Source organism: Sphaerodactylus townsendi, linkage group LG17 (assembly GCF_021028975.2).
Source record: "Sphaerodactylus townsendi isolate TG3544 linkage group LG17, MPM_Stown_v2.3, whole genome shotgun sequence".
NCBI lineage: Eukaryota > Metazoa > Chordata > Lepidosauria > Squamata > Sphaerodactylidae > Sphaerodactylus > Sphaerodactylus townsendi.
Window position 1 is genome coordinate 24,271,465 of NC_059441.1, and position 23,489 is coordinate 24,294,953.

The 23,489-nt window shown below is 45.4% G+C and overlaps 1 protein-coding gene across 4 annotated transcripts in view; it reads right to left on the reverse strand.

The window, feature by feature from the left end:
- LRRC28 (leucine rich repeat containing 28) overlaps positions 1-9,575 on the reverse strand; it is a 55,841-nt gene extending 46,266 nt beyond the window's left edge. The window contains exons 1-3 of one of the 4 annotated variants that reach the window (XM_048482010.1): positions 9,457-9,575; positions 7,355-7,581; positions 1,557-1,597 (exon numbers count right to left, since the gene is read on the reverse strand). In XM_048482010.1, coding sequence (XP_048337967.1) covers positions 1,557-1,597; positions 7,355-7,546 — 233 coding nt within the window. In that variant the 5' untranslated portion in view covers positions 7,547-7,581; positions 9,457-9,575. The other 3 variants (XM_048482011.1, XM_048482009.1, XM_048482012.1) reach the window with 3 other exon arrangements.
- Between the last annotated feature and the right edge of the window lie 13,914 nt (positions 9,576-23,489).

Sequence of the window (23,489 nt, forward strand, 5' to 3'; positions counted from 1 at the left end):
AGGAATATTGGTTCTGTAGCCTAGTTAGCATCTTTGAAAAGTATCTGGTGGCAAGACATGAATTGTATTGTAGAAGCTGCGCTTCAGCTTAATTACGTTACAGAACTCAGATGTCGGACAAGATGAGACAAGATCGTTCTTAAGGAAGCTCAGGATGGCAGAAGCCTGCCAGAGCTCCTGCCTGCACTGGACAGATGCACATCAAAGTACGATGAAGCTCCCTGGGGCCAAGTGAAAAGAGCTGGTGTTCAGACCGCAGTCCTTGATAACCGGCACCAGCTCAGACGGTTCAAAACAATCAGCAACGGCAAAGCCAGCGAGATCAGTCAACAAAAGACTTAACTGAGAATTTCAAGATAAATGGAAAAGGTAGTTTTCTTATCATTTTGAAATGTAAAAGAAGCAATGAGATAAAATGGATTTAGTGGAAATGTTGCATATATAAAGACGATCGCTAATGTGTGCAGGTGGAAGTATTGTGATAACTGCTCTGGGGAACAGAAGAAGTTTATACTTTGATAGGTTCCATCGATTTGTTTTAAAAATAGAAATAATAAAGATGGGGACGGTGTACCAGATAATATCTCTGGCTGATCAATGGGCAGCCCCATCCAAACTTGGTGCCGGTGAGACACATTGCTGATGCGGTGCCACCCTGCCATCCCATAGTGGCTTCCTGGTGGCATGGGGAGGCCTGAACAGTAGAAAAGCCTCCCCACCACTGAGAAGCCCCCACTGGGCTGAATGGACTCATGCTCCTTTTTGGCGGCATGAGTCCAAAGGCCAGGCAGCCTGCATAAAGCTGGAAAAGGCCTGGAGGGGGCTGATTGGCTCCATCCCTGGCCAAGTCCTCCCTATGGTGGCCAAGTCCTCCCTCTTCAGGAAGTTAAGCTACATTTCTTTTTCTGTATCAACTCTTTCCCTCTTTAGGGGGATTCCCCCCTAAAGAAAGAGGTGGGGTATAAAATCAAATTCTCCTTCTATTAATGCCACTGTAGAGGCACACTTTCAACCCATTATGTTCGCAGGAATTGCAGACGGGCAGCAGGAAAATTCTCCTGGCAGTGGTCATATGACTGTGAGATTGTGTGCATGTTGTAAGCACATGCTGTTCTTACAATGTTTGGTACAGCAACAGATTAGACAAACTCATCAGCTGCTACTATCTTATTGCTCCGTGTAAAAAGGTTACAACTCCCTAGTTGATGGGGTTAGAGTACAGGATATGACTGTCACCTTCAAGCCCTGTTTGTGACTGAGCTAGCTAAATTGCAAATAGAATACTGGACTCGTCCAACCCAGCAAGCCCATTGGCACATTCTTAACCAAAACACAAAACAGCATTCTTGTTCATGAAAAAAAACCCCTTCAAAGATAACCAATGTGGTGTACTTCAAAGTCACTCTTTACAGCAGAGGCCTGAGAATTTATGCAGAGCAACAAGAAGAAAAAAACAGATATTTGTCCACCAGCTTCACCATCTCATTTAGGGGAGAAAAACATTTCAGGATCAAATAAAATGTTCCACTGTAAAGAAGAAGGCATTGGGCACTCACAGTTCCACAAGATTTGGAAGCTTTTGGGCGAGGTTTTCTGGCTGAAAAGGAAAAGTTGGGAAATTTAGTTTTCAAAAGACAAAACCCCAACCACGAACCCCAAACTAGTGTGCTACGTTCACAATGGCAGGATTATGTCAAAAGTAAGCATGATTAGAATCTGGCTGTTAGTTGGATCAATTTTCTGCTGAAAGGCCCAATTTAAAGACACTGCACTGATATTCAGTCCTGGGTCCCACATGAGAAACTGCACTTTTCTTTTTGTGGCCAGAAGAAGAAGAGTCGGTTTTTATACCCCATTTTTCTCTGCCTTTAGAAAGCAGTCTCAAAGTGACTTACAACTGCCTTCCCTTTCCCTCCCCACAACAGGTACCTAGGTAGGGCTAAGAGCATTCAGAGATAACTGTGATTGGTCCAAAGTCACCCAGCAAGCTCCATGTGAAGGAGTGGGAAAAAAACTCGGTACACTAGAGAGCATATTCCCCCTTTCGTCCATCCACAGATATTTATTTGGTCTGGTTTTAGAAGAAAAAGAAGAAGAGTTTGGATTTATACCCCACCTTTCTCTCCTCTAAGGAGATTCAAAGGGGCTTACAAGCTCCTTTCCCTTCCTCTCCCCACAACAGACACCTGGTGAGGTAGGGGGGGCTGAGACAGTTCCAAAGAACTGTGACTAGCTCAAGGTCACCCAGCAGGAATGTAGGAGTGCGGAAACACATCTGGTTCACCAGATAAGCCTCTGCCACACAGGTGGAGGTGTCGGGAATCAAATCCGGTCCCCCAGATTAGAACCCACCTGCTCTTAACCACTACACGTCACTGGCTCTTGATTACTAAATGCCAAGGATAAATTTCTCCAAATTCAGCACAGGTCGATAATAGTATGATGGGCATGATATTATAAGATGCAACATTCTTCAGCACGTAACAGACTAGGATCATCTGCACAAAAATTCAATTTACCTTACAACATACGGTGGGTAAATGCCCTTGATTGATATGATTACCTCATACTACTTTTAACAGCCAATTTACTAACACTTTTCAATTACTGTAATGCACTCAGTGAATCAGCCAGCTGCCTTCTAAACATGGAGGTCTTCCAAACCAAGAGATTAAAAAAATCCCTCAAAAGATTGTATTATGGCAGCCACGTCACATGATTTCCGTGTGAAAGCTACTGTTGATGGTTTCGTTTCACAAATTCTGTGCGGATCCTATTTCACACTGTGATTAATTGTTACAGTATTATTTCTCTCAGGCCATTTCCGCATGGGCGGAATATGGTGGCCTGGGGACGGCAAAAACGCTGTCCCCAGGCCGCCATTCGCACAGGGGGCGCAGCTGCTTCACAGCCACGCCGCCCTCGCGCCGTCTGCCCGGCGCCGAGCCGGCATTTCCAGAGTGCGCTGGGAAGCACACTTTTCTGGAAATGCCGGCTGGAAGCCGCTGCCGTGCGAACAGCAGCGGCTTCCCAGCACTTCCCCCTCCCCACTCCCTCCCTTCACTTACCTGCTCTCAGGCCCTCCGGTTCGTCGCGGGGCCTGGGGACACGCCCCCCTGCTCTGTGAGAAGGAAGCAGGTGCGCAGGGCAGGGGAGGCGTGTCCCCAGGCCCCGCGACGAACCGGAGGGCCTGAGAGCAGGTAAGTCGACTGGGCAACGGCGCCCAGCAGCGCCGTCTCCCCGGTTCTTTCTGGGACCGTCCATGCGGACGGTCCCAGCGTCGTCGGGTCGGCGTCAGAAACGCCGACCCAAGCCCTTCCGCCTCCATGCAGAGAGGGCCTCAGTGTGGTGCATTATCTTAATTTCAGGGAAAGTATGATTTGAAATTCTCCAGGCTCAAGCTGGGTGCGGAAGGATACCAAGTCACCAGCATCTGCTGTTTGTATTCCTGCAGCAAACACTTTTCATATCCCAAGTCACAAACGGTGAACAACTTCTTCCTAAACAGTCATCTTCGAAAGAAGGTTGGGAACAAATACGCTCTATGGTACATAGCATTTAGACCCAGCGTGGTGTAGTGGTTAAGAGCAGATGGATTCTAATCTGGAGAACCGGGTTTGATTCCCCACTCCACCTGAGTGGCAGAGGCTTATCTGGTGAACCAAATGTGTTTCCGCTTTCCTACATGCCTGCTGGGTGATCTTGGGCTAGTCCAGGGGTAGGGAACCTGCGGCTCTCCAGATGTTCAGGAACTACAATTCCCATCAGCCTCTGTCAGCATGGCCAATTGGCCATGCTGGCAGGGGCTGATGGGAATTGTAGTTCCTGAACATCTGGAGAGCCGCAGGTTCCCTACCCCTGGGCTAGTCAGTTTTTTGGAACTCTGTCAGCCCCACCTACCTCATAAGGTGTATATTGGGGAGAGAGGAAGGGAAAGGAGCTTGTAAGCCCCTTTGAGTCTCCTTACAGGAGAGAAAGGTGGGGTATAAATCCGAACTCTTCTTCTTCCTAGGTTAGCCATCTGAATATGGTTCAAGGAAGGAGTCATAATAGCAGACATTTCAACAATTCTTCTGAGGATAATGTTTTCTTTCTTGATCACTATATTTTCCCTGGCACTTTTGAAACAGTTAGGAGAGCAACCTCAGCACGGTCTGACAGCAGACGCATCATTGTAATTTTGAAACGGATAGAAGAATTACGCAAGTCTACCATGCTGCAGTAATCTGAATGTTTGTTTCCACCTACTGGGCAGCTTATGTCAAAGCATCCATGTTGCTCTCTGGAGCAGCAGGGATGAAAATATAAACAGAAGGTCTCCCAGATTTACTAGCATGGGTCAGAGGGAACACCGAACTATAGTTTTACGCCACGTGAATGAGTCTATAGCCTCAGTCATTCAATCCTTCCTCACTTCCTCCAGCAAGTAACCTAACGTGGGTTCATCTTTGAAAGGTTGACATTCACTCGCCTATTTCAAAGCACTCCAGTAAAACATTGAACATTACTGAAAACAAAAATGTATTGAGCCATAAGATAGAGTTACCAATAATAAACAGCAGCCACCAGCTGGGGGAGGACCCTTGAGTCCCCCTCACCCCCAGAACCCCAGAAGCAGCACCAGAAGCCACAAGCCAGCCTGCAGGAACGGTGACCCAGCAGCAGGCTGGCAGCGAACAAGGCTCAACAAGGAGGGAAACAACAGCTGTAGGAGATTGGATATTGCTGGGTACAACATTTAGCACAGAGTTTCCCAAATGGTGGGTCATGAAAGCAAAATGATGTGTCACCTAATGTCCAGGGTTGGGGCTGACCATCAAATCCCCGTCCTTGCTTGGAGGGCATCACCCACCTGGAGCCAGATCAGCCAGGACAATACAGTAGCTTCGGGGCTCCTCCCTGGCCCGCTGGCCATCCTGAAAGGGGCTGGGGATCGAGCCGCAGCTCGCGGCAGACACTGGTGCCGTGAGGGAGGTGGGGGCAGAAGCTGCACCCTGAGGGCTTTTCCTGATGCCGCAGTGTGCAGATGAGGCCCAGCGCGAGGCTGGGCTTGCCCCTGCCAAGCCAGCACGGGCAGATGCGTGGCGGGGTGACATTCAAGTTTTACTAATCAATAGGCCAGTGATGGCGAACCTTTTCGAGACCGAGTGCCCAAATTGCAACCCAAAACTTATTTATCGCAAAGTGCCAACACGGCAATTTAACCTGAATACTGAGGTTTTAGTTTAGAAAAAAACGGATGGCTCCAAGGAATAAGCTTGGTGGTAGTCGGTGGCTTTGCTTTTAAGCAACCGTGCAACTCTTCCAACGGGTAAATCATGACCCTAAGAGGGTTTACTCAGAAGCAAGCCCCATTGCCAGCAACCAAGCTTACTCCCAGGTAAAAGATCATGATTTAGTTCTTTGCACGAAAGTCAGTGGGGTTTAACAGTGTTTAACAGGGTTACCTACACTGCTTCCCCAAAACTAGGTCTTAGGTTTAATGCTAATAATCGAGCCCAGCAGCCCAGGCCAGCCTAGATGGAGGGGGGGGGGCACTTTGTTTGCGCGTGCCCACAGAGAGGGCTCTGAGTTCGCCATAGGTTCGCCACCACTGCAATAGGCCATAAAAATTTTAGTGGCCCACAGAGGAAAGTATTAAAATAACCGGGGTGGGAAACACTGATTTAGCATATAAGGTTTTGGGAACCAGGCTGCATTGAGGCAGCAACATGTCATTTGGATTAGGCCACCGTCAACCTGGCGTAGTTACTTTGGACTCTTGTTGGGGACTCTTGCTTTGGACTTTTAGTTGTCTTTGCCTGTTTCCAGCACACTGATCTGACAACTGAACAAGCTGACGACTGCCTGCGACTTTGTTCAGTGGGGTTCTGGGATGCGGCAGATTCACAGCTGCAAGGGGGAAGCGGCAGAAATTACCTTATGGAAGCATAACATTGAGTCTGGACCTGCCCTACAACCTCCTTGCGTTGAAATGGAAAAGAGTCATAGCACATGATGGCACCGTACTCCAAATCTCCAGAAGAATTTTCAGTGGTTTCATGTTCATTTTAAAGAATGAGGAGACCAGACGGAACCCTCCTAGTACACTGCAGGCCAAAAGCTGGGAGGCAAAGAAATAATATTCCCAGTACCACTTGCTAAGATCTCAGACAAATATGGCTGCAGACACTGTTAAACAGTCCCTTATAAGTTCACCCTGGCAAGTCAACCCAGAACGATACATGACTGAAGGGACTGAAGGTCAATGAGAGAAGTCTGGAAGAACTGAGTTGTGCTAAGGCAGTTCTCTGTCTCAACTGCCAAATGACTAAGGCAGTTCTGTCTCAAACCTACAAAGGAAACTAAATGAAAGTGATTTAGGGAATGCAAGAGAGTTTCCCAACAGTGATGCCAATAGGAGGTGGTGTTGGCTACACTGTGAAAAAGGAAAAGATGAAAGGAACCTCTATAATCTCACCTGTACAGAAACAGAGGACTCGAACAAAGTCAAGACATCTCTGGCAAGGCAATGGATTTGGCCACTAAAATGTGGCTTGCTAAGAGAGCCAGCTTGGTGTAGTGATTAAGAGCAATGTTGTGTAGAGGTTAAGAGCAGGTGTACTCTAATCTGGAGAACTGGGCTTGATTCTCCGTTCTGCCACATGAGCTGTGGAGGCTTATCTGGGGAACCAGATTAGTTTGCACACTCCAACACACATGCCAGCTGGGTGACCTTGGGCTAGCTACAGTTCTTTGGAGTTCCCCCACCTCACAGGGTGTTTGTTGGGGGGGAGGGGGAGGGAAAGGAGATTGTAAGTGAATCTCTTTACAGGAGAGAAAGGGAGGGATATAATCTAAACTGTTCTTCTTGGAGACTGCTTTGTTCAATTGTCAGGATGGAGAGCATGCTTGGCAGATACACCGTAATGCACTTCTTTCAAACAGCTGAGAGATTGGGATCATTTTCCCTACGTAGAGCCAGAACACAAGTGAGGAGCATTCTGAAAAAGGAAGGGGGAATCCCTATGCAGAAGCAACACTGCACTGTTGGTTTCCTTCTGGTTTCCCAGATAACTAAGTGGGGTCCTGCAGAATCAGACCTGTGGTCCCCCTTGCCCAGCATCCTGTTTCATGCAGTGACCAAACAGCTGCAAGATCTCTCAAGGCTCAGGAATAAGGACAACACGCTCTTCATAGGGGCCCAATTCATAGGGACTAGTTCTCACTGAGACTGTAAAGCTGTATCCAGTACACCGTAACGTGTCCACTTCTCAGAACAACAAAACACAGAGCTTAGTGATTCAATCTTCCACTCACAGACATCACTGGCTGTGGATCTTTTGCTAGCTTTTTTGAAAAAATAAAATCATACCAAAGTGGTCAGTGAATTTCTCTTCATATAGAGTCGCTCCAAATACTGCAGGCCTTCATCTTTCAGCAATTCCAGTGGAAAGTGATGCAGATTTCGGTAATTTAAGAACAAGTTTTTATGCCTTTCAAGCTTTGCCTCAGAAATAGTTTTGCAAAGTTCCGAAGCCATGGCAGAGACTGTCCCAGCCACCATATTATAACTCTATATGTTGCGGAAATCGATCATTTCTAAAAGGGGGAGAAAAAAAAACATGCAGCATTTAAACAAGGCTGGGGTTGCCTCCTTCTTCTGAAATGTTACCCGTACAAATCTACCTACAGGGAAGGCAGCCAGATACCTGAATAGATCCCTTGGTTCAGTTTCAAGTGTTCATTATTTATTTATTTAGCCAATTGTTATCCCAACATTCTAATACATCCCAGAGCAGGTTACAACAATCTATAAATGAATTCAACATTTTAAAAAATCACCGTAGAACAGAATCACAATCAGATAAAAATTCCTAAAAACATACCTTAACGCAATTAACCACCCCACAACCATCAACCCCCAGGTGAAGGGGGAGGGCAAGTTCAGCACAAGCCCAATGAACTGGGGGTAGATGGCATCAATCAGCCAAATGCTTGGATGAAAATGACGGTCTTAACCAGGTGTTAAAAGGTGTATAGTGTCTAATGGAAGGGCATTCCACGAAATGGAGGCTATTGCAAAGAAAGGTCTCTGCATGGCCACCAATCCCCTCATGTCAAAGGGGGAAGGGACCACCAGAGGGTCCTTCTGCCCCATGACATCAGCACTCGGGCTGGTCTGTATAGTAGAAGGCACTCCCACAAGAAGGCACTCCCACAAGCAGTCTGGACCCAAGCTGTTTAATAACACACACATGAAACTGCCAAATACTGGATCAGTTAGATTGGCGTCTGATAGCACCTTCGAGACTCACGTGATTTTCAGGGCATACATTTTTGTGAGTCAAGCTCCCTTGGTTGTGTCAGACAAAGGGAACTTTGACTCTTGAAAGCTTATATCCTGAAACTTACTGGTCTCTAAGGTGCAATCAGACTCCAATTAACTGGTCTAGCATTTCTCAATTTCATGTGTTTTACTGCAGACCAATGTAGTTGTCCTCTGAAACTATCTACCACTGAACCAGACCATGAGTCCATCCAGGTTAGTACTGTCTACTCTGGCAGCAGCTCTTCAAGTCACAGGGAGAGGTCTTTCACATCATCTACAGCCTGGCTCTTTTGAACTGGTGATGCTGGGGTCGAACCTGGGACCATCTGCATACCAAGCAGATGCTCTGCAGCTGAGCCACAGCCCCTCTTGAAAGACATAACGCTGCCTTATATTGAGTCAGATCAGGCTCATGTTGTTTACTCTGACTGGAAGCAGCTCTCCAGGGTTTCAGATTAAGGTCCTTTCATTTCATGTACTCTCTGATCCTTTTAACTGGACATTTACCTGGAGACATGAACACAAGATGCTACTTATACTGAACCAGACCATTTGTCCACAAAGATAGATATTGCCTACTCTGACTGGCAGCCACTCTCCAGGGTCTCATGCTGGAGTCGTTTTTTTTCTGTTCCCTGAACTTTTAAACTAGACATTTACCTGGAGATGTGAACACATGATGCTGCCAGATCACTGGTCCACAAAGGTAGGTATTACCTACTCTGACAGGCAGCTGCTCTCCAGGGTCTCAGACTGAGGTCCTTTCATTTCATCTACTCTCTGATCCATTTAACTGGACATTCACTTAGAGATGTGAGCACATGATGCTGCCTTGTACTGAGTCAGATAAACTGGTTTACCAAGGTAGGTATTGCCTACTTGACTGGCAGCCACTCGCCAGGGTCTCTCTTTTCCTCCCCCCATTTTAACAACAAAATTCCTGGACACGGAGACCCACCTATTACAAAATTATTATTATTATCGTCTCTAAAACTCCATAAAGGCGCCCAGGATGCTGCCACCAAGAGGGGAAGAGCAAGAATAGGCCAGCCCGCCTCTCCTCCAAGCGTCTCCATGGAAACGGCCCCGTTGTCCCTAACGACGAAGGTACATCAACCCAGGTAAACTCTCCCCCTCCGCCTCACCTTCACAACCACATAAAAAAATTAAAATTAAAAAGGCACGAGAAAAGCAGGCTGGCCCAAGCGGCGCACCGGCAGATGAGCGGGATGAAAATGGCTGCAGGGACCGAGAGGATATCAACATCCGGGTCAGGGGTCGAAGGAGGAGCGGGGGCGCTGATCGGCAGTTGGGCCGGACGGGGGGATCTCGCGAGAGTTCGGGGCCGCCGCCCCTCGCAGGGAGGGGAGGTGGATGGAGCATTCATGCCGCCTGAACGATAGACGGAGCGGGTTTAAAGCCTGACGCGCTTTTGCTGCACGGAATGCAAAACTAACCTAGGAATTCTGTGGGGTCTGCCTGCCTGCCCGCCCATCTACCTACCTACTGTCTGTCCGTCTACTTGGCTGTCTATTTATCTTCCTGTCCGCCCATCTATATACCTGCCTGTCAGTCCATCACCCTGTCTATCAGTTTACCTACCTGTCCATTTGTCTGTCTGTTGACCGACCGACCGACCGACCGACCGACCTATCTGTCCGGCCATCCATCTATATACCTGCCTGTCTGCCTGTCCGACCGTCAACCTGTCTGTCTGTCTGTCTATCCATTTGTCTGTGTCTGTTGACCTACCTGTCTGTTCGTCCGTCTATCTAACCACCCATCTATCTACTTTCCTTTCTGTTTGCCTGTCCGACCATCAATTTGTCTACCTGCCTACCTACTCGTCCATCCATTTGTTTGTGTTTGTTGACCTACTCTGTCCATTCATCCATCTATCCCTCCACCTACCTGTCTGTCTGGCCATCCATCAGTCTATTTACCTACCTGTCCGGCCATTTATCTGTCTACCTGTCTGTCTACCTACCTGTTAGTCTGCCTACCTTTCTGTCCGTCCATCCATCCAGCTACCTGCCTGCCTGCCTGCTTACCTACCTATTATGTTGCTTGATATGGCTATGTTGAAGCAATACAGTTACTGATGATAAATAAATCAATTCAGTTATATAGCTTCGCTATTGAGCTCTGAGTTTTGCTTTTTTTCATGCAGTTATGTTTATTTATTTATATATTGGTGTGTGTATAAACAAACAAACAACAATATATCCATCTCATGATGAGTATTCCTCTTTTTCTTGTACCTGGAAGTGATGTAACATTGTTAGTGGTGATTTTGTGGTTTATTTTTCTTTTGCCAGCTGACAGTTGCCAGAAAGGGTTGCCGGTGATATTTATACAACAATCATCAGGGCTACGAACAAATTGTAATGTCATTTGCCTTATCCTGGTCTATGACTGTAATAAAGATTTGATTGAACAGACCATCAGACTGATTTGAAAAAAAATGGAACCTCTCAGCTAAAAGCTTGGGTCAACAGAAATATTTTGGCCTGATGCCTAAAGGAAAGGAAAGTGGTTAAATGTTGTGGACTTTAATCTGGAGAACAGGGGGTTTGATTCCTCACTACTCTCTGTGAAGGTTGCTGAGTGACCTTGGGCCAGTCATAGTTCTCTCAAAATTCACTCATGTAGAGAATAGCAATGGCAAACCATCTCTGAATGTCTCTTGCCTCAAAAATCCTATGGGGCCACCATAAATCAGCTGTGGCTTGATGACACATACACAGTTACATTAAAGTACACAATTTATTATTGTGACCTTTCACAAACCATCTAGGAAGCTATTTTCAAACTCGTTGCTGGATGGCATACTATAAAGTGGCTGCAGTCCATGAAGTAGCCATCAAAATGACTTTCTCTGGTTCCAGGAGGCCCTATCAAATTTTAATTAAGGTGTGTTAAAACTAGTTCCCTTGCCAGACTGTGATTCCATACTGTCTGACAGCATGTGTTCTGCACCTGTGAAAACATGATAATCCGTGGTGGCTTAGTGGTAGATCACTCTGGTCTTTGACTAGTATCTGGATGGTAGACTAGGGTAACAGCTAAGAATAAAAAAGTGGATGGTCCTGGTCTTAGAATGTGGAAAGGAGCAACCATATTAAGGAAGGAGCTGTGACTCAGTGGCAGAGCCCCCATTTGGCAATGTTCAGTCCCATGTTCAATCCCTGGCATCTCCAGTTGAAAGAACAGGTAGCAGATCTACCTGAGACTATAGAGAACCGCTGGTCTGGCGCAGTGTACAGAAGTTTCATGTGTATATAACCTGGACAGGGAAAACCATATTAAGGAGGATTGGAAACCCTTTCAACCCATTCAAAATTAAACCACTAGACTTTAAATAGAATGTAATGTTATAGGGCCACAGGAGTGCCTATTGCCAGCAATGTTCCAATTCCATACCCTGGCCGTCCTTTCTAGCAGGCCATTTTCACAGTGCATTGAATCAGGAGCCAATACTAATACCAAAGAGAAGCATCCTTGCTCTCATTAGCAAATTATAAAGGCCCACTGCTTCAGGTTCTCAGATTTCATATCTAGTTCTCCAACTCTGTTGCTTGCTTCTGCCGCTCTTTCTTCCAAATTTCCAAGTTCTAAAAAAAGAACCATTAAAGGACTTACCAAATAATTCTTTGCAGATCAGTTATCCCTTTCAGTTCCATATGTTTTTTAAAAAATATGTCCATTCTGTGCACCTACCACAGGTATACAGCTACACAACAGGAATCCTATTTGTGCACTAAAGTTTCTGTTACTGGAAGGAACAGAAAACTTTTCTGCCTTCTCTTCAGCTCACTGAGGTTCTCTAAATTCTCCCCTGGCCCTCAAGAGCAGCAGTAGGAGCATAGAGTTCACCCAGAAGTACAACTGATCTCTAGAACACAGAGATCATCAATTCCCCTGGAGACAATGGTAACTGCCAAGGGCAAACCTTGTGGTATACCACGGAGGCTAGGTGAAATCCCTTCCCAGATTCCACCCCCCAAACTCCAGAAATTTCCCAAGTCAGAGTTGGCAAACCTAGGAAGGGATTGACAGACAAGTTCCATTCTGCTGATCAAAATGTCGTCCATTAACTGGAAATTTAGTCGGGATCCAACACATATTCATTTTGCATTTTGCTCAGGGTCCGCTTTGGATTCCTCAAGACTGACCTTGGCTGCAGTATGAAAATAACTCAGCTTTGGAAAGCCTGCAAGGACAGCCGCTGTCAAACTTTACACTAACACTTCTCCCAGCCCAGAAAAGCATCCAAGACTTCTTCCCATTTGTTTACAGACTTCCACATAAATGACATTCAGATGGAATATCTTTGGTGACAAAGTAAACTTCACTGTAAACCTTTAAAGGCCAAAACTGAAAACAGAAGTGGAGACGGGCAACCTTGTTAGGAATTGTTTTCCTCCCTGCTGAGCGGGCTCAAGGTTTGAGCTTTTAAAAGTATTTGGACGTGGACCCTCCACGTCACGCAGTAGGCACCAGAAAAAAATAATTTAATTATGCTTTCCTAGCACAGCCACCGGCAAAGAGGCAAGGGGAAAGTGCTCTGTTTCAAAAGGCTGCATTGAATCTACAGATATTTTTCTATCTTGAATCTATTATGCTGTAGCCAAGCTGAAATGTGTAAAGAAATAACTTAAGACACCCCCCCCCCCCGTTCCTGATTTTCTGCTTTCTCATGAAGCATGCTGTGGTGTTTAACAGCGGCAGACTCTTATCCGGTGAACTGGATTGGTTTCCCCGCTCCTCCGCATGAAGCCTGCTGGGTGACCTTGCACTACTCCCAGTTCTCTCAGAACTCTCTCAGTCCCACCTGCCTCATAAGGCGCCTGTTGTGCGGAGGGGAAAGGAAGGAACTTGTATGCTGCTCTGAAACTCATTAAAAAGTAGAGAAAACCAAGGTATAAACTCTTCTTCTAAATCACTTGCATATTCTGCATCACCTCATCAGGTATAAAAGGGGTAGTTAGTTAATACATACAAATAGGGAATCTGCAAGGACTTGAGAAGAAGATATTTTCCTCTCTCCCACTATTTCTTCTTTCACTTCCCTCAACACCCCTATATAATTCTCTCCCCCCCTTCCTTCTCTCCTTCCCGTCTTCCCAGCCAACCTACTTTTATCTGTTCCTATCTTCAACTTTCCCTCCTTCCCTCCCTCTGACAGTCATACCCTGGGGAAATTCTGGGGAGGGCAGGGTTTGCCCTGAGCAGGATATAATGCCAGAGTTCATCCTTTAAGCAACCACCTACTCCAAGGGAACTGACCTTGTTCTTTTGGAGACCAATTGTAATAGGGGAGATCTCCAGGTAGTACCTGAGGGGTGGTAACCCTCCCCAAAGTCGTCCATTGAAACTACTTGATAGGGTGATGATTGCAACATGAGTCTTAAAGACCCAAGTCTCATATTTTAACCACTACACCATACTATCTTTCCTGAGGTGGCTACTGTTGCACTATAGCAGGGGTCTTCAAACTATGGCCCTCCAGAGGTTCATGGACTACAATTCCCATGAGACTCTGCCAGCATGGCCAAGTGGCAGGGCTGATGGGAATTGCAGTCCATGAACATCTGGAGGGCCATAGTTTGAAGATCCCTGCACTATAGCAAGCAGCTAGTCCGGGGTGGGTTATGCAAATCACATGGCATCAAATCAATTGACAGCTGTTCACAGGCCTGGTTCTGATAAATCTACCTTCACACTCTATCGCTGCAAATGGGGGGAGGAGGAGGAGGAGGAGTTTGGATTTATACCCCACCTTTCTCTCCCGTAAGGAGATTCAAGTAGGCTTACAAACACCTTTCCCTTCCTTTCCCCGCAGACACCTTGTGAGGCAGGTGGGGTGGAGAGAGTTTGGAGAGAACTGTGACTGGCCAAGGTCACCCAGCAGGTGGAGGAGTAGGGAAACAAATCCAGTTCACTGGATTAGAGTCTACCATACATGTGGAGGAGTGGGGAATCAAACCTGGTTCTCCACATTAGAATCTTCCACTCTTAACACTGGTTCTGGTGATTTACCCAAAGTCACCCTGCCAGTTTCTACGTCAGCATGGGGGATTTGAACCTGGATGTATCAGATTCTAACCCAACAGTCTTAATGCAACATCACACTAGTTAGTAGCTACACGTACAGGTTTGATGGCTCAAGGCTATATAGGAATAGGAAAATAGCCTGAATATTATATTATATATCTATATTTATTGTTACTAATTGCTGCTTGAGTTTTAATGGGTTTAGGTTTTATGTTGTATTGATGTGCTGTTTCGGAAAACAGCCGTGTTGTGAGCCGCCTCGAGCCCTTCGGGGATGAGGCAGCCTATAAATTTAACAAATAAATAAATACATACATACATACATACATAAATGATACAGAAGAATAAGGGATCTATATAAACTGAAAATCAAGGAGTCTCTCTCTCAGTAGTAAAAAGTAATTTGTCAGCAAAGGTACAAAGACCTTATCATATCACTAAGGAATTTATAACATCCTGAAACAGGACAAGACTCTGAAAAAACAGCATCTCTCAGAGTCAACTAAATAGAGGAAACTTGGGCCCCTTCCGCACACGCAAAATAATGTGTTTTCAAACCACTTTCACAACTGTTTGCAAGTGGATTTTGCCATTCTGCACAGCTTCTAAGAGCACTGAAAGCAGTTTGAAAGTGCATTATTCTGCATGTGCCGAATGAGCCTTAGTTAATAAATACATATGTCAAATACAAATGTTTAAAAGGTTAAAAGACAGGTAAAATCTAATGAGATAAGTAAAATGTGTTTTTCTATATTTTAATGAACTCTGAAATGATAGTGAAATATATGAAAAGGATATATTTTATTGGCATCAGATTATAATAATGGCTATAATCATTTTAACTGTTTTTAGTGAATAAGATGTATGTGAAATCATTTAATCCTGGAAGAAGTTACTTTGAACCATAGCCCTCTTCAGGAATGTTGGAAACTGGATAACTTGATTGAAAGGTTGAAAATAGTTTTATTGCCTGACCTATGAAAAGGAACTAGCATAGCTGTGTTTGTGTTAAACGGTTAGACTAGCAGAAATTGATTTGATGGTGGAGGGTATCTTTGTAAATAAATCCTGACGTATGCATTTTGAAAGGGCCAGAGAGCGGTTTTCTAGTTACATACAGTCCATGTAACAGGTACACTAAGAATGCATGGACAAGTTGCCCTATTTCGAGGACTGGGCTGTCTATATCTTCTTAAACAGGATACTCGGCATGTGTTCCCTTCATGAAAGGTGTTGATTGTCCCCGCCGGGCATTTCAGCTTCTAAATTAACCTGCGACCTTTCGAGAAGCTCCAAGACAACAGTTGCTAGCTCCTCAAAATGAAACTGCTCCGGGGGCAGGCCTAAACAGAGTGCTTATTTCTCAGAGGACCAAATGCTAAAGATAATAGCAAAGCATGTGAGTTTCACTTGTGAACTGCTGATTTCAAAACAGCCACTCCTGTGTTCTTCATACCTGGCATAGCAATAAGGTTATTTAAACCGAAAACACCAAACCCAGTGCAGGAGCAAAATAAATACAATCTATGCATGTTTAATATAGCAAAGAATATCCCAAACTAAAGCCCATGACATGGCTCTGTAGCTATGCAGTACAAAATGTAACTGCTTGTATAAGAATTCTCTGTGTAACACACTATATGCCACAAACAACTTCTACAAGAATCCCACTTGCATTGCATGTATTGCATATTTACAATGCCATGTGCGCAGGCTTAGTTTTGTGCTTGGTAGCTTTATTATTTAGCCGTTGAGATGTTGTTGGTTATGATAAGTAGAAGTTTGTATAAGTTGTTCGCTACATCAACTGTCGCCCCTTCCGCACATGCAGAATAATGCACTTTCAATGCACTTTCAATGCACTTTGCAGCTGGATTTTACTGGGCAGAATAGCAAAATCCACTTGCAATCAACTATGAAAGTGGATTGAAAGTGCATTATTCTGCATGTCCGGAAGGGGCCTGTGTTACACACAGAGTTTGTTCTTATACATGTAGTCACATTTTGTATGCCGTCACTACAGAGCAGCAGCATCAGCTATGTTTGGGGTCATTCTTTGCTATACTAAAAGGGCAAAGATTGTATTTATTTTGTCCCTGTATTGGGGTCAGTATTTTTTTGTTTCTTTGGATTACTTTACCTGCACTTTATCCATTTTATTTGGATTTGCTACAGCAGTCAAGTTGCCAACTCCCCGGCTGTCTGATCTCCTGGGAATACAGTTCACCTGGAGAAAATGGCCACTCGGGAGAATGAACTCTGTGACAATATACCCCATTGAAGTCCCTTCCTTCCAAGAACCTAATCCTCAAGTTTCCACATCAAAAATCTCCAAGTATTTCCCAAGCCAGAACTAGTATAGCATTGTGACAGAGGCTCATTTCGCACATGCAGAATAATGCACTTTCAAACTGCTTTCAGTGCTCCTTGGCCCCTTCCGCACATTACGGGTGAATACCGTGACACTTTCAATCCACTCCCTTCAAATGCACCTTGGAGCTTGGATTTTACTCAAGTGCTGGAAGAGCCAAAATGCACCCTTCTGCAAAACACCATTGTGAAAGTGGATTGAAAGTGCAATATTTCCAAGTGGTGCAGAAGCGTGCTTTGAAGCTGTGCGGAATAGCAAAATCCACTTGCAAACAGTTGTGAAAGTGGTTTGAAAACGCATTATTTTGCGTGTGCAGAAGGGGCCAGAGCTTAGTACCAGGCTCTGCTGTAGATCTTGCCTCCACCATGAAATTATAGAGTCACAAATCCTAGACCTGCCATAGAGCATATAGAGTAATGCTATGCTCCACATGGGACACCCCCAGCTAGAGCATCCTGGCAGACAACTGACCCTCAAAAGCTTATATCCCAAAAGTCTGGTTGGTTTCTGCAATGCTACTGGACTCAAATCTAGCTCTTCTACTGGAGACCAATATGGCTCCCCCCCTGAAACTGCTCAAGTTAGTGGCAGACAAGAAAGATTCCTTATGGCTCCAAAACAATCAAAAGGTGTCCTTGGCTACCGCCTATGAGAAACGGCTTTCACGTCCGGAAGCATTTGGATTCGGAGTGCGAGAAGGAGCATAGAGCAATATTTGTCATTCAAGACATTTAAGAAGCTTTAAAATAATCCCCACGCCTAACTGTGCTGGGTAAGGGACATTTTTAGTGTAGGTAAGTTACACCCTGCCAGAGTTTGTTTTGCCCTGCTCCAACTGTTTTGTAACATGATATAAGCAAATGGAGTAACAGGACTGGAGAGATGAGGTGCAGAAAACTACTGTAAACTCCCCAAGGTGATTTGAGTAAGACCATCACCCTCACTGAAATCTCCATTTCTCATTACCTCTGTCCATTTCAGCCATTTTGAATTGGGGCATCCCCACTGAACAGTCTTCATACGATGCCTTCCAGAATTCACTTAAGGCAGCTAGCACTTGTTGAGGTCACAATAAATCTTGGATTGGAGACCACCAAGGAAGATTCTTGCAGAGGAAGACCGTGGCAAATCACCTCCACTTCTCACTGGCTTTCAAAGCCCCTTGTTGGACTCAACATGCATTGGATGTAACTTGACAGCACATATGTATGTACATTTCCTACAACTTAGGTGTGAAGTTAAGTATGAACTATAGCAAGTAGGTTCAATGGAATATCCCAAAAAATGGGCTTATAACTATTCAGTAAATCAGAAATTATTTGGTGTGTTGCTTGCAAAATGACTTAAGCTGCTTAAGGGAGCTGCTTGCAGGGCAGTTTGCCCAAAGCAGAAGAAACTCTCTCCTCCACGAAGCCTTTTAAAGTATCAGAGCTGTCCGTGGAATTCCCTGTTGACTTTTGTTGTTCTGCAGTTCGCGTGCCTATTTTTGTACTTGTCTCCTGGGCTCTCAACCTGTGCAGCTTTTCACCACATTTCTGAAGTTTGGAGGGATTATTAGCAGCATTTCTACAAGGACCCCACGTGGGAGGCAGCGAGTAACAGCTATTTACAAAACACAATAATGACAAAAGGCAAATTGCTACCCTGTTTCCCTGAATATAAGACGTCCCCTGAAAATAAGACGTAGTAGAGGTTTTGCTGACGTGCGAGATATAAGGCATCCCCCGAAAGTAAGACGTAGCAAAATTTTTGTTTGGAAGCACACCCGACGAACAGAACACAGAAAAATAAGACATCCCCTGAAAATGAGACATAGCGCATCTTTAGGAGCAAAAATTAATATAAGACACTGTATCTTATTTTCGGGGAAACAGGGGGTAAGTCATATCAGCATAAATACATTTCTTTCCTGCTCCTGTCTGGAGCAAGCCCTGTGGCACAAAGTGGCAAACTGTAGTATTGCAGTTGAAGTTCTGCTCATGATCTGGGTTCAATTCCAAGAGAAGTCAGGTTCAGGTAGACAGCTCAAGGTTGACTCAGCCTTCCATCCTTCCGAGGTCGGTAAAATGAGTCCCCAGCTTGTTGCAGGTCAAGTGTACATAACTGGGCAAGGCATCGGCATCCCCAAACCACCCCATAAACACAGTCTGCCAAGTAAACGTCATGATGTGATGTCATTCCAAGGGTCACTAAAATGGCCCAATTCTTGCCCAGGACTACCTTCACCTGTACCACTGTCTTGACACTATTTCCTTCAAAGGAAAACTGGGAAGGAAAAGAGAATTGGCTCTCAGTTTCTGCTACCAGGCAATGTAATCAGTTCAACCAGCTCTGCGTTGGGAAATACCTGAAGATTTTTGTGGGGGAGGAGCCTGAGGGGGGCCAGGTTTGGGTAGGGACTTAAATGAGGCATGACAAAATCCCACCTTCCAAAGTGGCCATTTTCTCCTAGTGAACTGATCTCGATCGCCTGAGGCTCAGTTGCAATAGTATATCTGCAGCCCTCATCTGAGAAGAGGAGTTTGGATTTATATCCCCCCTTTCTCTTCTGTAAGGAAACTCAAAGGGGCTTACAATCACATTGCCCTTCCCCCCACACAACAAACACCCTGTGAGGTGGGTGGGGCTGAGAGAGCTCCAAAGAACTGTCACCAAGGGCACCCAGCTGCCATGTGTTGGAGTGCGGAAACACATCTGGTTCACCAGATAAGCCTCCACAGCTCAAGTGGCAGAGCAGGAAATCAAACCCGGTTCTCCAGATTAGAGTGCACCTGCTCTTAACCACTACACCATGCTGGAAGTGAGCTGTGCAGATATGCCAACCTCCAGGTGATACCTGGCAATCTCTCAGAATTACAGTTGATCTCCAGACAACAGAGATCAGTGCCCTGGGTGAAAAATAGCCACTTGGCAGGTGGAATTTATAGCATTATTCCTTGCTGAGGTCCTTTCCCTCTCCAAACCCCTCTTACAAAGGTGGCTTACAAACTACTTTTCCCTTCCTCTCCCCACGGTCACCCAGCAGGAATGTAGGAGTGTGGAAACACATCTGGTTCACCAGATAAGCCTCCGCCACTCAAGTGGAGGAGTGGGGAATCAAACCTGGTTCTCCAGATTAGAATCCACCTGCTCTTAACCACTACACCACACTGGCTCTCTGGAGATTGGCAACTCGAGTAACTGAGGTCACAGCCACTCCCTTTAGCATTATTACATCACGAATCTTTATCCGGGCTTCAGAAGGATAAAACCAAACAGCATAGCATTTCACAGCTCAAAAAAAGGTTCCATTCTGAAACTGAAACCTAATATGTATGAAGTTTTACACTGGTGCCTTATTAGCAGCGATGAAACTTCAGTGAAAGAATTTGCAAGCAGACTTATTTTTCAAAGCCATCAACTTCACTACATGGGAAGTTGTTAAATTCTGAAGACAGAATAGATTAAGTATGCATTGGAGTATCCAGGGGTTAGCCCCTGCCCTTTTAAAGTGTCAGTGTTTTCAGCTTTTAAAGAGATCTGGCTGCACACGGTCAAAGAGTTACACCCGGGAGTAGGCGGCTTACCTTCTGTTTCATGCTAGTGGGTGGAAAGGTGATACGTTCAGCCTTACTTAGGTCAAGTTTATTTTTACAAGGCACTTTTGTTATTGAGCAACTAATGAGAGTGGGACGCACCAATTGGAACGGAATGCACTGACTACTAATTCAGGTGGTGATGGCAGAAACCGCAGTTAAGTTGCAGTTGATTTATTGCAACTGCTCATGGAGTTTTCAAGGAAAGAGACATTCAGAGATGGTTTGCCATTGCCTGCACCTATGTAGTGACCCTAGACTTCCTTGGTGGTTTACCATCATGTACTAAGCAGGGTTGATCCTGCTCAGCTTCCAAAATCTGCCAAGATTGGGTTAGCCTGCCCTATACGGGTTAGGGACGTTAATTTGTAGTGTTGCTGTAAATCAGAAACACTGGTGTATTTAGGGTGGGGCAAGTCAGGGTGGAAGCCCTGGGGGCTCCTTGCCTAAGGGTGCCCAGGCTGCCCCTTTGCAAAGCAGGAAGCCTGCCACCACTCTGAGAACCAGCCATTGAAAAGCAACTAGTAGACCTGGCTGCTCTGAGGCCAGGTCTACCAATTCTTCTTAACAGTGAGTTGACCACCCTCTGGAGAGGTTGACCTGATTGAAAGGAAGGGCCAGGTCTATCAATTCTTCTTAACAGTGGGTAGACTAGCCCTCTGGAGAGCTGGTTACCCACGGTTGAAAGGAATGGGTCTACCAATTCTTCTTAACAGTGGGCAGACCAGCCCTCCAGAGAGAGCTCCTGTGATTGAAAGGAATGTGTCAGTTGGGTCTACAAATTATTCCTAATGGCTGGTAGACCTCTGGAGAGCTGGCTACCTGTGATTGAAAGGAATAGGCCAAGTCTACCAATTCTTCTTAACAGCTAGAAAACTAGCCTTCTGGTTGCAATGGTGTTTGTTGTGGGGGAGGGGGGCGGGAAGGAGATTGTAAGCCCCTTTGAGTCTCCTTACAGGAGAGAAAGGGGGGTATATAAATCCAAACTCTTCTTCTCACCCTGGGTTCCATTTTCTGTAAATATGTCCCTGCTCAAAAGTGACTTGACAGCAAATAACACACACTCTCCCAGATTATAGGCAAATGCTCCAACCACTACAGATCAGCTTAACAGTATTCTTCAGAACAGGGGAATTATAGTAGCTCTATTTGGCAAAGCATATAGCATACACACAGCAGGTCACTGAATGAGAATATCCATAGGAGTTCTCATCCAGATCAGTTTCTACAGCTGCTGTTGTCATTTTAAGACACGTCTCTCTTCTCCACCCACCCCCTAGCTAGTTCGATAGATAGTATCACAAACATGCCTTCTGGGAAAGACAGATGAGTCATAACTTGTAAAGATCCCAAGGTCACTAGCATTAGTAAATTATGACCAAGGAAAAACGTCTGGCCTTCTGTCCAGCAACTTCTTTAGGGAGATGTGGAAGGCACCACAAACCCAGTTACAGCACTGTAGTGTGTTAACGTTACCAAAAAAGGTGCTTGAAATCAAGAGCATAGATTCCCTCCCATCTCAGGGAAATCTATGACCCAAAGGAATGGCGCTCCGTGGTGCTTTTATCTCGGTATTTAAAAGCAAAATGCTGTCTTAAACAATCAACTGGCTTACCCGTGGCTCCTTAAAAGGGAAAGGAAGAGAAGACCAGCGGATGAGTGGTCCCGTGTCATTGGTTCTCCTGTTCTGCTGTTATTCACTGCTAGTACATTAGGACTTTGAGGACAAGACAGGATCAGGGACACAGATTGACCGACCAGTGGAAGAACTCATGCATTGCATGTCAGAAGAATGACATTCAATTTAAAGGATGTTGAAAATGGGGAAAGACCAGTCCCAAGACCTGAAGAGCAGTTATTAGTCCATATTGGCAACACTGGATAACGTAGGAGCCAAAAGGAATTAAACCACTTGCTATGGTTGAATCCCCACTACCGTCTTAGCCAGGTTTCAGAACACTAACTAACCAGGTTTGAGGGATGACCTCCCCATTGCTTGCGTAGCAGATTCCGTTTCTGGTGCTCGTTCTCCCCGTTAATCTGCGTTCCGGCAGGACCTGGTTGCAAGTGGCATAGACCCCATTAACACGGTTCAGAGCTGATCCGAGGGGAGGGATGAGGGTTGAAACCCTGACTTGTTTCCCACCCTGGAGTGTGACGTGGAATTCGGGCAACCAATCAGCGCTGCGATGCGCGCGCAGCCTTTCCTTGGTTTCATTTCCGCTTTTGCGATCGGCCAGCAGAAGGGGATGCAAACATTAAACAGTCAAACGTGTAACATTGAATCGTTAATGGTTTACACAGGTAACGATTAACTGCTTGCACAGTTAAACAGTTAAATGTTAAACTTTTTTGTTTTTTTTGTCACGCCCCTACAATGTACGTTTCTGCAGTGGGAAAAGGTCCCACCCCATCAAGGCACACCAGCCAATCGGGGAGACCGGCTAAGCGAGCTTGCCTGGTAGTGGGGATTGCTAAGAGTTCTGCAACCGGGTGTGTCTTTTGTGTGCTTGCTGTGGTGGGGAGGGAGAAACTCCGATGAAGAGGACACGGTTTCACAACGAACAAGTTTGGATCTGCGTGCAAATTTCAAGTGGGGATTCGACCTATGAGAGTTTTAAATGTACAGAAGGAAGCGGCATCTCCTATTTTTGCAATTTTACGGTGAATGAAAGCTCCGCTCTTCAGGAAGATGCTCGGTAGTAGGGACAGAATATAGATCTTCCACTAGGACATGCAAGGACTTTCCCAAAATGCAGCAGGAAAACTGGAAGAAACCAGTTCCACTTCCACAGTGGAAAGGTTCAAAGGAACTCCCACGTCCTGCCCCATCATTTCCTTAATAACCAGCAATTCTATTTCCTTCTTTGGAGAGAGTCTACTGTATGCATATTACAGGAAAAATCCTAAAATAATGGAAGATTTATGGGGGGGTGGGGAACCCTGCATCTACAAGTGCTAAACTATGAACTAGGGACATTAAATAACATGGAATAATTCCTGGCAAAGATCCATTGCAGAGTCGTTGAGATCACTTTCCTTTGAAAGTGCTGGATTGCAGTGCAGAATCTGGCTTCCTTTTTCAGAGCATAAGAAAGATGAAACCCATTTCGTTCTGTAATTAATCTCTTTGAAAGTAAACCAAGGCATGTAAAAACAGAGAGAAACAGCCACA